The 13,147-nt window shown below is 44.0% G+C and overlaps 1 protein-coding gene across 1 annotated transcript; it reads left to right on the top strand.

Annotated features, from left to right (window-relative positions):
- The first annotated feature begins 545 nt into the window (after positions 1-545).
- kcne4 (potassium voltage-gated channel, Isk-related family, member 4) lies at positions 546-2,714 on the top strand. The gene is made up of 2 exons (XM_080007502.1): positions 546-850; positions 1,373-2,714. Exon 2 carries the CDS (start codon positions 1,403-1,405, stop codon positions 1,904-1,906), a length of 504 nt encoding a protein of 167 aa, XP_079863628.1. The 5' UTR covers positions 546-850; positions 1,373-1,402; the 3' UTR covers positions 1,907-2,714.
- Positions 2,715-13,147: the final 10,433 nt, after the last annotated feature.

The raw sequence follows: 13,147 nt of genomic DNA on the forward strand, positions 1-13,147 counted from the left end.
AATGAACGTCTCCAAAAGACCGGGGAACAATGTGAACATCACAGAAGCAAGACAGTTAAAAAAAAAACCCACCGCAAACTTTGGATTTGGAGGCCTTACGGGGGCACTTGGGGACTTGGCTGTGCAAACTAACAAGTACTGCATTACTGTACTGAAGTATCTATACTTCACCATATTTCGTTTCGGGGACTTTTAGTAATCATTAAAACACTACACCTTTCAAAGCACATATCTATGCTTTGTCATTCTAGAGCATTTGAAACGCAGCAGCGCCGTTTCAAGTTGGGGAAAAAATTCAGGGACCGGATCTATCAAACTAATTTAAGATTTTCGAATTGAAGGATTCTGATCGATGATTCCACAGGTCCCATATCCTTGTAAATGACTATGACACCACCTACAGTACACTATTTTTCAAGGGAAATTTAAATGAGGATATGTATGAGCAGTTACAGTAGCACTTTCTGAAGCATTTATTTGTTATATCTGGACACTGGATTTGAGAAGTACTTTTGCTTCTGTGTCCGAGTGGTTGTACTTTTACTGAGGCAAAAGGTCCGAGTACGAATTTCACCCCTAATGGGATTGTTCCTATTGGAAATAAAAGTATTGGCAGGTTGTTTTAATTCACATCATATTTTTTTTTTTTTTCATGAGATTATCTGGTTGTTCCTCACGCTCCAAACAACAACAAAAAAAAAGACCAAAAAGACGTGCTCACGTGATTCATGACACCAGCGGTCTCCATATAAAAACTCACATCCGCCTGCGTGCGCTGCCAAACTCCAGAGGCGCACACGCGAGTAACCATACCCACTGAAGGCTGCATGAACCCAAGAAGTTCCCTCTGGTGAGTGAATATCACTTAAAGTGGATTTACATCTTAAATAATGTTTATATCTTATATCTGCAAGCCAGTTGACACTGGTCATGCACTGTTCCGTTTTCGGTGTTTTTAAACACTAAACCCGCGGTACTGTGCGCGTAACGCCTGCGTAACTTGCGCATCAAAATGCCAAACTTTTGTGTTTTTCGGAAAACTTTTTTTTTTTTTTTTTTAAGCGTGTGCATTGCAACATGGATCGCTCTGACAACTCCACGACACCCAGGCTTTTCTAAACGATTCTAAACCTGTGGTGCTGTGTGCGTTAAAAGCGTGCGTAATTTGTGCGTAATGGTCCAACGTCTTAAAATAGGAACGTTTGTTTGTGGAAAACGTTTTAGGGCGCGCATTAAAATCCTCCAGACGACTCCACGACATCCGGGGTTCTGGTCCTGGGTGTTATTTAGTATCGTGCGTCGTGGCGCGGCGTGCGCAAACCGTGCGTAAAAATCCTCAATTGTAAATGTGGTTTTTGGTTTTGGCTTCCAGAAAGGCTGTTGGGGGTTCTGCACTAAAACCATGGGCCCGTCAGACAACTCCACGACACCCGAGGTTCTGTTCCTTTACCACAACGCCCACGGGAGCTCCCACCCGGGGAGAAGGGACGGCAACGCGTACTTGTACATCCTGATCGTGGTCTCCTTCTACGGCGTGTTCCTCTGCGGCATCATGCTCTGCTACTTCCGCTCCAAGCGCCGGGAAAAGAGGAGGATCAACGTGTTCACGCGGCTGGTGCACGAGGAGGAGCAGCGGGAGTGGGGCGCGTTGCCAAGGAAACCCAGCCTCCCGTTCCCGGCGGTGGCGCGCGGCGCGCCCCCCCCCGCCGTTCCTCACGCCCACGCGCCGCACGACGGGAGGGCGCTGTCCCCGCTGGCGTGCGCGCTGTGCACCGAGCAGAGCAGCGTCAGCTCGCTGTGCTCCTCCTCCGCGGACACGCACTTCGCCATCGAGGAGGAGGAGGTGGAGTCGGACAGCGGCACGGCGGGGTCCGACTCCACCGACCCGCGCCGGGAGGAACGGTGACCTTGTGCGGACGGAGCGGAGAAGTGGCTTGAATTAAAGTGGGATCCATAAGATTCTTTTGTAAAAAAAAAAAAAAAAAAAAAAAAATGGAATGTTTGATACTTTGTTTTACCCGACACTTCACCAGAAACAGCTTTTCTATGTGTTTCCTTAATCCATGCCGTTAGAGGTGTTGGTGGCGGGGTCCGCCGCCTTTCCCGACGTGTGCACCAGTCAGGCTAGTCGCGGTCGCTGTCGCTGTCGATATGGATGAACGTTCACAAAACAGAACAAGTGACAAACAAAACCCAAACGGATCAGTCATAAGAAAGGCATACATGTACTCTCCAGAAAAAAAACAAAGTGACCATCTTGGGTAAACTCGGATTTTGGAAAAAAACAGAAAACGCTGCGGTTTGGAATGGAGTTCTGAGACTCGGCGATTGTAATCCACCCAACACAAACAATCTCACGGATTGAAACTTTAAAGGCTGTTGGCGCTCCGCGCGTCCCCCCGCGTGGTGGCAGTGGAGGAACGGGCTTTGCTGCCCGACACTACGGTTGAACCTGACAGCTCTTGACCCTCGGCCTCGAGTATTGAAAATGAACCTGGAACCCACTTGAACGATTGTCTGATGGGCTCGTTTGAACCAAACCGTGTCTGCTACGGCTTGGAGATCCACCCGCTCACCGTTCCTATGCAGTCATATAGGTTTACTTGATCAAAGAAGTGCACTGTGTTGTTCGTCAGTTTTTTTTTTTCCCCCACTCTGTAAAATGTCTGTAATGATTTAAGAAGGGCAGTGTTTTGTGTTTTGGACAAATAAATTCACTCAAGTGATTAAAGTATTTCTTTTTTCCAATGTTGGATGGCATAATTCATAATACATGTGAAGTGTGAACTTGACCCCAGCTGATTATTTTGAAATATTCACTCACCGATGCATCCCGTCATCTTCAAAAACTTTGACTAGAAGCACGTCAATGAGTAGAAATGAATTTGGGATTTCTCAAGAAGCAATATAAAGAAAATGTCCTATATATAACAATTGCCATTTTCAATTTATCTTGAACGCAGCATGAGACCAGTATAGGCTTTGGGTTATTGGACATTGCACGTACGGGTGAAAAGCGCTGTGGTTATGTTGTTTTTTTTTACATAACTTTAATGTTTTATAAATCTCAGCTCAAATTTCTGGGACCAGACATCTGGTTGTAGTATTTTTTTTTTACCAATGGGTGGCAGCATTGCACTTGTTACCGTTTCCATTTGCTGGTCCCATTGAGACTAAAAGGAAAGCAGCAAGAGAATGCATCTATTATTATGAATATTATATGACTCCTTCTTTAGACCCTTCATGCGAGAGTTATAGTTTCAGGGTTTCGTCTGCCTTTTCGGCAGGAATAAGTATGGACGGATGGATGGATGGACACATGCATATAAGTATACACATACACCATATTACAGGCAATTGTCACCATTGTTGTTTGATTTGGCGTCTATGGCTTTTTCACACCCACTGGAAACGCAAAGGTAAACACAACAGTTTATGAAACTGTTTTTTTCGTTTTTTTTTTTTTTTTTACATCTAAAATCCACCGCTAATTCCCCTCCTCCCCACCTCCTCGAACCCTGAGTGCATTATTTAGGAGCCGTCGTAAAAACCCCAGAAGCTCCGAGTGACTGAGGAGACGCCTGGGACGAGCGATGAAATACCCTGAGATGAGACGCTCGTGGAGGCCACCCGCTCAGCATCTGCGTCATTTAAAAGGGTAAAGAACAAGAAGGAAGAACTTCAACACGCTGGTTCCTCCCACGCTACGCACTGAACGCACTTATTTGCTTTGCATTGTTGTTCAATTAATAAAGGAGTGCAGTTAAGCTCAGGGTTAGTTTTTAGGGTTTGGGTTGGGTTTAGTAATAGGGCTGTTTAAAGGGCTGGTTCTTAACAGAGTGCCCAATGGGCGACAGTATTAGTGTTAGTATGGGTCAAGGTTTTGTTAAGTTGGGGTTAAGTGTTGTTATAGGTTTGGTTCCTGTATGGGGGGAAAGGCACACACACATACACACACACACACGCATGCCCTCTTGGCAGTGCCTTGGGCCCTGCAGGCCTCATAACCACGCTTCGACAGCCCGGCAGAACCACAAACAACTGACGACGACAACAGCCGGGGGCGGGGGGCAGTACACGTCCATTTTTACTACTGTGGGGAAACGGAACAAAGCCCGGCGGGCGTTTCCACCATTCTTCGTTCTTATCAGCCGCGTTTAATGATTTCTTACTGCTCTTTGCCCCATGCCGCCTTCCTTCATTTCTCATTTATTTCCCTGTCTTTGTCCCTCTCTTCTCCTCCACCTCTTTCTCTCTCTCTCTCTCTCTCTCTCTCTCGCTCCCCCCCCCCCACCCCTCTCTCTCTCTCTCTCTGGAGGCAGCGCGACACCGATATAGCAACACAGACAACTTGTGAATGCGTGTTTGCCTGAGTCTAATTTCCTGTGTCCCTAAACACTCCCTTTGAATAATTCATGCCGCCCTAAACAATACAAAAATTATGCAAACAAAAATTCTATAAATGTAGAACCTGTCTGTGTGTGTGTGTGTGTGTGTGTGTGTATATGTGTGTGTGTGAAGAGGTGTGCCAGGGGTATGCCGGGGGTGTATATTGCATATAAGCAGCGTGATGGGAAAATGACGAGGCAAGGAGAATGTTTTTTCTGATACAATGCATCAGAATTTTGTGAACCGCAAAGCAGGATGTTTGTTGCAGCCCCCCGACACACACACACACACACACGCACACGCACACCGAGGGGAAGGAAGCAGAGACTTGGGCTTGTTCCTCATGTGGACGACCGCGTATATATACATAAATTAATGAGACTGGAAATGAGTCATCCCCGGACCGGATGTGTCTCTCTCTCCTCTCCCTTTCCATCCTTCTTTCACTTCATTTGACTTCCTTTCGTAAATGCGTGACCTCCTCCACCCCCAGCCCCGCTCGTCCTCCTTCCTCTTCTTATTCAAAGGGGTCCTCGTTTTTTTATCCGATTGAGATTGAGATTTTCTTTTCCGTATCCCCGAGGACACCATTTTGTATTCCTCTGTGACTGTGAAGCTGGTAAAATGGGCCAATCTACGCCGCAAAAATGAACTTCCATTAATAGTGCATTGGAGACGACTCGGGAGTTAGAAACGACAAGACAGCCATTTCCTTTCTCAGAAACCGAGTGTTTCATTAATTATAAAATCTCAAAATTTCCACTTATGAAAATGATATTTGGAAAACAGGCTGAGGTTGAGTGCCATTCCTATTGTATACTTGATTAGTCTTCGCAATATGACATATTACCACTTTTTGAGCTCGATCAACAGGTTTCTGCTTTTCCTGTTGGCTGCTCCCGAAAGGGACCAAGAAAACTATGCGTAGATATTCACAACTGGCCTCAAAAATTAGAGCTGAAATTTGTAAATTATTCAACTTGTGTAAAAAAAGAAACATGACAAAGTACGGGGCTTTTAATCTGTACTTCCAATGTCCAATAAACCAAAGCTCATAATGGTTTCATGCTGCGTTCATGATAGATCGGGACTTTTAGTGATAGGACACTTGCTTTGTATCACTTCTTGAGAAATACCAAACTCATTTTAACCATTGATGTGCTTCAAGGCAAAGATTTTGGAGAAGACAGGGGATGCATCGGGTGAGTGAATATGCAAAATATTGCGAATGTACAATGTGGATAAATTCACATATTCACACACACATATAATTTATGCTATTTTGTTGCTTTGACGTCAGTGGTGCTCAGTTCATGGAAACCGGTTAAATTGGATATTCCCAGTTTGGAGGCCTTGAACCCAGCATTAACTTGGGATTGTTTGTGTGATAGTCATATGACTAAGAAGCTAGAATATGCCGTATTTGTGTCCACATTCTAGTTCCAAAGAAAAAAGAAAACTTTAAAATTATTATTAAATATTAAATGTTAATACTTTTTACATTTTCACAATATACACAATAAACAACAAACCTAATATCACAAGCAAAAAATATCCCAAGCTAAACAAATAATCAAAAAAATCATCAAATATTCACATTGTTTTGGGGGTAGAGGTGTTGACAAGGGATGAGGGCACCAAAAAAACGAAATGTCTGACTAAGCCTAATCTGTCCATTTAATCGGGCTTTGGCTGGCTGTTCCGTTCAATGTTTCCTCTTTCTCTCTTGTCGAGCCATGCAGCCTTGCGTATCTCCTGCCAAACTGCAGCCAGGAGTGGCAATGTCTCACCCTTTTACCTAATAAGCGTCGCTATGGAAACCTACGCCGACAGCGGCTGCTAATTTGCCTCTTTGTTGCCGGTCGAGGATCACAGCCGTGACGAGTCAAGTTAGGGAAGAGGGCGAAGGATGAAAAAAAATAAATAAATAACATTGTTAACATTAACATTGGACTCCTATTGGCTGGAATGCAAACAATGGTGGGAGTTTTTAATACTGTCACTGTCTCTGAGCACTACCGTGAGCTGTCCATCTAAGGGAATCGACGATATATAGATTAGTCACATATGTGGACGTGTGCATTTGTGTGTGCGTGTGTGTGTGTGTGTGTGTGGGAGGTAGAGGGGAGGGACTCTGGGGACAGTTTATCAGCATTTGGTTTGGTCAAACCTTCATTAGCGCCAGCTCGTGAAGCTTCGTTACTTGTAGGTCGGTCTGAGGTGTTGCTCTTTTCTGCCTGAATCACGACTAATAAGCGAGCCGGTTGCTCACTGCCAAGGCAGCGGTAAGGCTAAACTACAAATGCTAAGGCTAAACTACAAATGCACATATCTTTTTGTTTTTAATTCGCTCACAGATTCGTCTGACTGAACTGCATCGCTTCCACGTGACTACCTAACGGCAAACATGAGGCATCGCCTTCGTTTGGCTTGTTGAACAACACCTGCCCTAATGGATCGCAAATGGCTTTTTGCGTGAGGTAAATCGGGAGCTGTCCCCCCTCGGGGTTGGTTGCCATGACAACCGGCTGTCAGTTCACAGGCGTCTCCTTGCTGTGTCCCTCGGGGGTAAGAGGCTGGATTGTGTTACCCGATGATAATAAGAAAACAAATAGATAAGTAAGTCGTTTAAGCAGTTTAGGTTTGGACGATGAGGGAGAGAAAGGTGTAATTTACATAGTTTAGTCAGAGCGTACAGGATGCGATGTTCTGATGGTGTGTTTAGATTTCCATCGTGATCTGAGCAGATAACTGTGATGGGAAATGGTGAACAAATTGATAATAACTGATAACTATGGGTTTTTTTTACCCATACATGGTTCTGGTAATGATAGGATAGCGGGTTCAATCTCCATCTCCTCGCGGTAGTGTCCTTGTGGAAGTGTCCTTGAGCAAGACACAGAATCCTAAACTGCTCCCATTGAGCAGGTCAGTGCCTTGTGTCGCATGGATGAGAAAGGGCTCCATGTCAAATGCAGCAGTCCATCCATCCAGCCAAATGCGACTGGGGATGCATCAAATGCTAGGCCAGAGAAAATATTTATGTGAAAAAAGAAAAAACATCCTGTTTTTTATTTTCACGTCTTTATTTGATGTTTTATGAGTGCTTTCTCCATGGTGTCAGTGTCCAACAGTTTGGAATTTAGCCTACTTGACGGGTACTTGTTGTATATAGAGCAGAAGTATTACCACAGGATTCAGAACTGACATTGAGGCTCAGTAAACTGTTCATTCCTTTTCATACCGTTCACTGGTCGTTTGGCCTTGATTTAAAAAATATGAATGTAGTAGGTCCCTGAAATAGTAACCAATAGAAATCTAAACTAGGAAATGGACAACAGCTCCTTAAACTAAAATGAAGATGAAATCGAATAAAATGTTGAAATGCATTACAGTAAAACTACTTTGAAAATGTGGAACCAAGGGAACTTGCTCCCAATGAGAACAGATACACGTGACATCAGATATCATGGGCCTTCCTACTTAAATCCACTCATACTTTGATAATAGAGGCCTGTACAGTACTAAATGTGGTAACTAGTCCCTGGGAAGAGCTGTATGGTACTGAAGGTGGTGCAGTAACTAGTCCCTGGGAAGGCCTGTACGGTGCTGAAGGTGGTAACTAGTCCCTCGGATGGCATGTAAGTGAAGGTGGTAACTTGTCCCTGGGAAGGCCTCTAAGTGAAGGTGGTAACTGGTCCCTGAGAAGGCCTGTAAGTGAAGGTGGTAACTAGTCCCTGGGAAGGCCTGTACGGTACTGGAGGCGGTAACTTTTCCCTGGGAAGGCCTGTAAGTGAAGGTGATAACTAGTCCCTGGGAAGGCCTGTAAGTAAAGGTGGTAACTAGTCCCTGGAAAGGCCTGTACAATACTGGAGGTGGTAACTTGTCCCTGGGAAGGCCTGTATAGTACTGGAGCTGGTAACTAGTCCCTGGGAAGGCCTGTTCAGTACTGGAGGCGGTAACTTGTCCCTGGGAAGGCTGGTACTGGAGGTGGTACTGTAGGAGCCACTTGAAGGGCTCTTCCAGCCGGTTGACAGCCGAAATGCAACCAGCTTCCAGCCGACCACCAGGCGGCTCCCAGCCAGCTGCCAATTGGCTGGAATTCCCCCTCCTTCTCATGTGTCCTGAAAGGGCGTGTTTAATTTTTTTACTGTAAACACGCCCATTTTGTCAATTGCAGCATGTCACCATGAGATGACGCTAACTTCACAAAAAACAATCACATTTCCACGAGAGATTTCAGATTTTCACCCCGAACCCTAACCCATTACCTGAGATATTGTCCTTTGAACCCTGACCATCTTTCAAAGTTCAACTGTTTTTTTTTTTTCATATAAATGAGAACAGGTCTTAATGCTTTCGTTTAATCTACATGTTGCACAGCTTTTTAATTTTAAAAATGGGAGCTTTTTTTTTTTATTTACATTTTTAAAATGATAAAGTTCAAAAGATTTGTAATGAGAGCACGGAAATGGAAATGCAAGGCGCTAGTGCTTTGGCAAATCCTGATTACACTAAAGAATTTCGCCTTTATGTTGCAAGCCGGGACAGAGGCTATTTTTCAACTATATTGATGCAGGAAACATGCAGCAGACATCACAAACAGCCAATAGCTTACTATAGTGCAAAATTGGATGGAGTAGCCCAGGGCTACCCTCATGTTACCAAGGATTGGCGGCTACCCAATATGCTTATGACAAAGCTTCAACGATCACGATGGGTGTATAAATTTACACCCATCACAAAGTGGCAGAAATGATAGAACAAGGAAGGTTTGTGTTGACTAATGCCAGGCTACTGGAATACCTAGCGCTAATAACATATCCAGACGTTACAATAAAAAGATGTTCCACTGTAAATTCGGCAGAGAAGATCCCTCATGGCCTCATGGATCCCTCATGGTTCCCTCAAGGAACACCACATGAGAGCATGACAGGCTTGCTCACTTACACTAAGTTGAGACCTGACTTGATGTCTACACCAATCACTATAGCAAACACCACCTCTCCTACAAATGAGAAAGGAGAGGGATGGTGGGAATCTATCAGGAAAAAAGATAAGCGATTGATTTGATCCGATACATGCTAATGTAACGCACTCGAACACTCAGGACGTTGAGGAAGAACATCTTTATGATAAAGCACTAGATAAATGTGCTCAGGGGGGACAAAATTCATTAAGGGTAGTCCCAGTCAAAGATACTTGGTCCCAGTGCCAGAGAAAAATGCAAGCATGGGCCCTGGACGTGGTTCAGAGTCCGACTCGAACTTATCCTGATAGTTGTGCTGTGGAGTGTATGATATATGTGAGTCTCTTGATGTAAGAATATCTAAGGATATTGCTGTTCCGCTGGTAAGAAATCTAAAGTTTCTTGGAATACATGAGTGCTTCTCTCAGAGAGATAATGTTAGCATGGGATGGTTCATCAAATGTAGTACAATAATGAATGTAGCTGACGGACCACCGAGTCTCAGACCCCAAGGGGACTTGTATCAGGATAAGAATGCTACTGTCAACTCTCTGTTATACCCTGACCAACCATTGGCAGACATCTTTTGTATGTGTGGTGGCGGATCATTGCACAGCACCTTGCCAGCATTCTGGGACAGGGTTTGTGCACGAGTGCAGTTACGCCAGTCCAATACTCTGTTAGCGGATGGCTGGGACGTGGTAGCGGCAGGCAAAAATTTTGACCATCGCAGGAAAAAAAGGGCGTATATTCCTGACCCTGATGCATTCATAGATAAAAAAGGCCAGCCTAGGGGGAAACCGAACAAATACAAGGCGCAAAGTGAGATTTGGGCAGGAGCTGAAGGACTTTTAGGAATCATTTTGTTTATCTCTGGGTCGGGTACTTTTGCAAGTATTACATCGACTAAGAACACAGAATGGATCAATTATGTATACCACAACCAACAGAGGTTCATTAACTACAAAAATGATGCCCTCTCCTCATTGGGGAAGCAGTTGCAGGTGACGAGTACTATGACATGACAGAATAGGATAGCACTAGACTATTTACTAGCAGAAAAGGGAAGGGTATGTCATATGTTCGGCGATCAATGCTGCACGTTTATCCCTAATGACACTTCACCAAAAGGTAGTTTTACTTTAGCCATGGAAAAGCTGAAAAAGTTACACATAGAGGTAACGGCTGCCGCAGGACACAACGCTCACCAATGGAATTGGTTAGAGAGTAGGTTTGGACAATGGGGAATTTGGCTGACCAAGACAGCAGTGATGGCAGGGATAGAATTTGTAGAAGTGCATCATTTTCTGCTGTCTCATCCCATCATTAAGGTCCTGTACAACCAAAATGATAGTTGTCCAAGTAGGTGTCCAAGCGACTGTGTGGCAGACGAACATTGCACCGGACCAGCGTGCGCTAGCTCATCCAGTGGCTGGCCAACCAGGAGATTAAATCACGCCGGAAGGGATGCCATGCAACGGCCACGGGGGACCCCTCGACTGCCCCTCCAAGAATCCTGACTGCGTGTAGCCATTTGGACCCGATGCAGAGGCTTAACATTATGCCCAGATGGTTCAAATGAAAAGTGCTCTCCCTGCCTGATGAGGAACGTTTCCATTACCCCTGACACTGGCTGCACCCCACAGCCAGGCGATTTTGTGTTATGGACAAGCATGACCCTTGCACCCACTCCCACACTTACACTGACGCGGGCAAGGCCCCACAAGTATACCACACTATTGATGGACTGCAACTACGGACTTACAGCCAAGGTTTCAGTTTTGTCCTATGAACTGGTTCGACATGGACTCCGCTACATGATGTTAACGTTACCAAAATGATGTGTGAAGTCTTTGACTTCATACTACTTGTTTCAAGTTGTAATAAAGGTCTTTTTGAAGTGAATGCCTTGGTTTTCCTAATTTTTCTCTTAATTTGTTAAGTGTTGTTTTTCCACAACACAGTCCGTCAGTATTCACTACACTAGCATTCGCAATAGCCACGCCCCCTTACCGTGAAACAACACGGGTCCTCGCTTATCGACCAATTCACTTAACCTCACCCGGTCCTAGGAATGGAACTTGGTTGTTAAGTGAGGAGTACCTGTACTTCAAATTAGTATTTCTGTAGAGTAGGAGTAATAAGTAACAATAACTTATAGGACAAAAAAACCCCGCTCCAATTCTCAGTTAGGTTTAACTCTCACACAATGAGTTGAAGACAATAAAGTGTTAAAGATAACATTATTGTAATTATGAATTTATCAATCTACAGTAAAGCAACGGAAATGTACATTATGCTTAACCACCATACTGTACACATGCTGTATAACAGGCACCGGTAGTTCATCCTTGGATTTTCCCCTAACCCTGGGCTTAATTTGAGGTAGGGCTTAGGCCTGTATTTGTTAGTGTTGACCACACCCCCGTCATTTTTTTAGAGGCCTTGTTGTTATTTGAGTAACCGTTTATATTTGAGGAAATATAGTAACTCAAATATATGAATTACCTTATCTTCTGAACCTTACACTGCTATTATGTACATTATCACCTCACTGCTAACCCTGCTTTTTGTTGTTGGTTTTATGTCATTCATTGTCTCAAACTCATTCAATTCACAGAGAACACAGAGGAAAGTTTTGTGTTTATTTTATTCAAGCGCAGTATGGAACCAGATGAGAATGGCACACTACTATTTTATATATATATATATATATATATATATATATATATATATATATATATATATATACATATATACACAGTATATGTATATACAAACAGTTGTTGGGACTCCCTGAGGGGAACTAGGAGCTTGGGGAGCTCCCTTAAAACTAGACACTGGCACTGGTGATGCTGATGTGACGTCATCCAATGGGATTTCAGGACAAGTTCTGTTTTGTATTTACTCCATAACTTTCATTTATTTCACCTTAGAAGTCCACTAAAATTAGTATCAGAACAAATTTGAGGCGAAAAATATCAATCCAGTTGTTGAATCTTCACTCATATTAGATCGACACGATTTTTAAAAGTTAGTTTCGCCTTTCGTAGAGCGTGCGCGCGCTTGCGCTCTGATTTTCTGTTTCATTCAATTAAGGTTGCAAAATGAAATAAATACATCCACAATAAAAACACTATTTTAATTTTTTTTAGTTTTTTATTACCGCTGAGTGTACGTGGGCTGGTCCCCACCCAGAGCGATGCGACTCGACCGGGCGGACTCCGAGGGACCGTGGTCTTAGGTCTGGACCCATCACCGGCACTTACATCACTGAAGGTTCCTCTTCTGCCGGTTAGTACCTGCCCTGGAGTAGGAGCGAAATAAGTTGCTCAAAACAGAGTTATAAGAACTTTGATCGTTCCTACAGCAGTGCCTGCAATGCAGACACTATAAAAGGGACGATTCCTCCAAAAACTTCCTTAGAACTAAACATTCGAAGGACGTACGTTCTAAGGCCTGTAGGATACTGGAGGTGGAACTATGGAATGGAGGGCAGCCATTTGGCATGTCCTAAAAGAGTCCTAGACGTTCTAAAGGAGGTGTCCTACATCAGGGATCAATACACAGGGGAAAGAAGGTGTCCACTTTGATAACCTCAGTGAAATATCAAACTCATGCTTGCAGATTTATGACGGCAATGCCTGAGGTTCTAATTATCAGCACAAGGATTTTAACATCATGTCCTGTGGGTTATTGCATGTTTGTATCAAATTCAATTCAGACAAATGTCAACCTCATGCAACGGCAGATGCCGTGATGAGAAGCAATGTGATATAAAAACACGTC

Source organism: Zeus faber (genome assembly GCF_960531495.2).
Source record: "Zeus faber genome assembly, chromosome: 9".
Classification (NCBI taxonomy): domain Eukaryota; kingdom Metazoa; phylum Chordata; class Actinopteri; order Zeiformes; family Zeidae; genus Zeus; species Zeus faber.

Coding starts and splice junctions, on each gene's coding strand:
- kcne4 (XM_080007502.1), top strand. CDS start 1,403: ATGGGCCCGTCAGACAACTCCACGACACCCGAGGTTCTGTTCCTTTAC.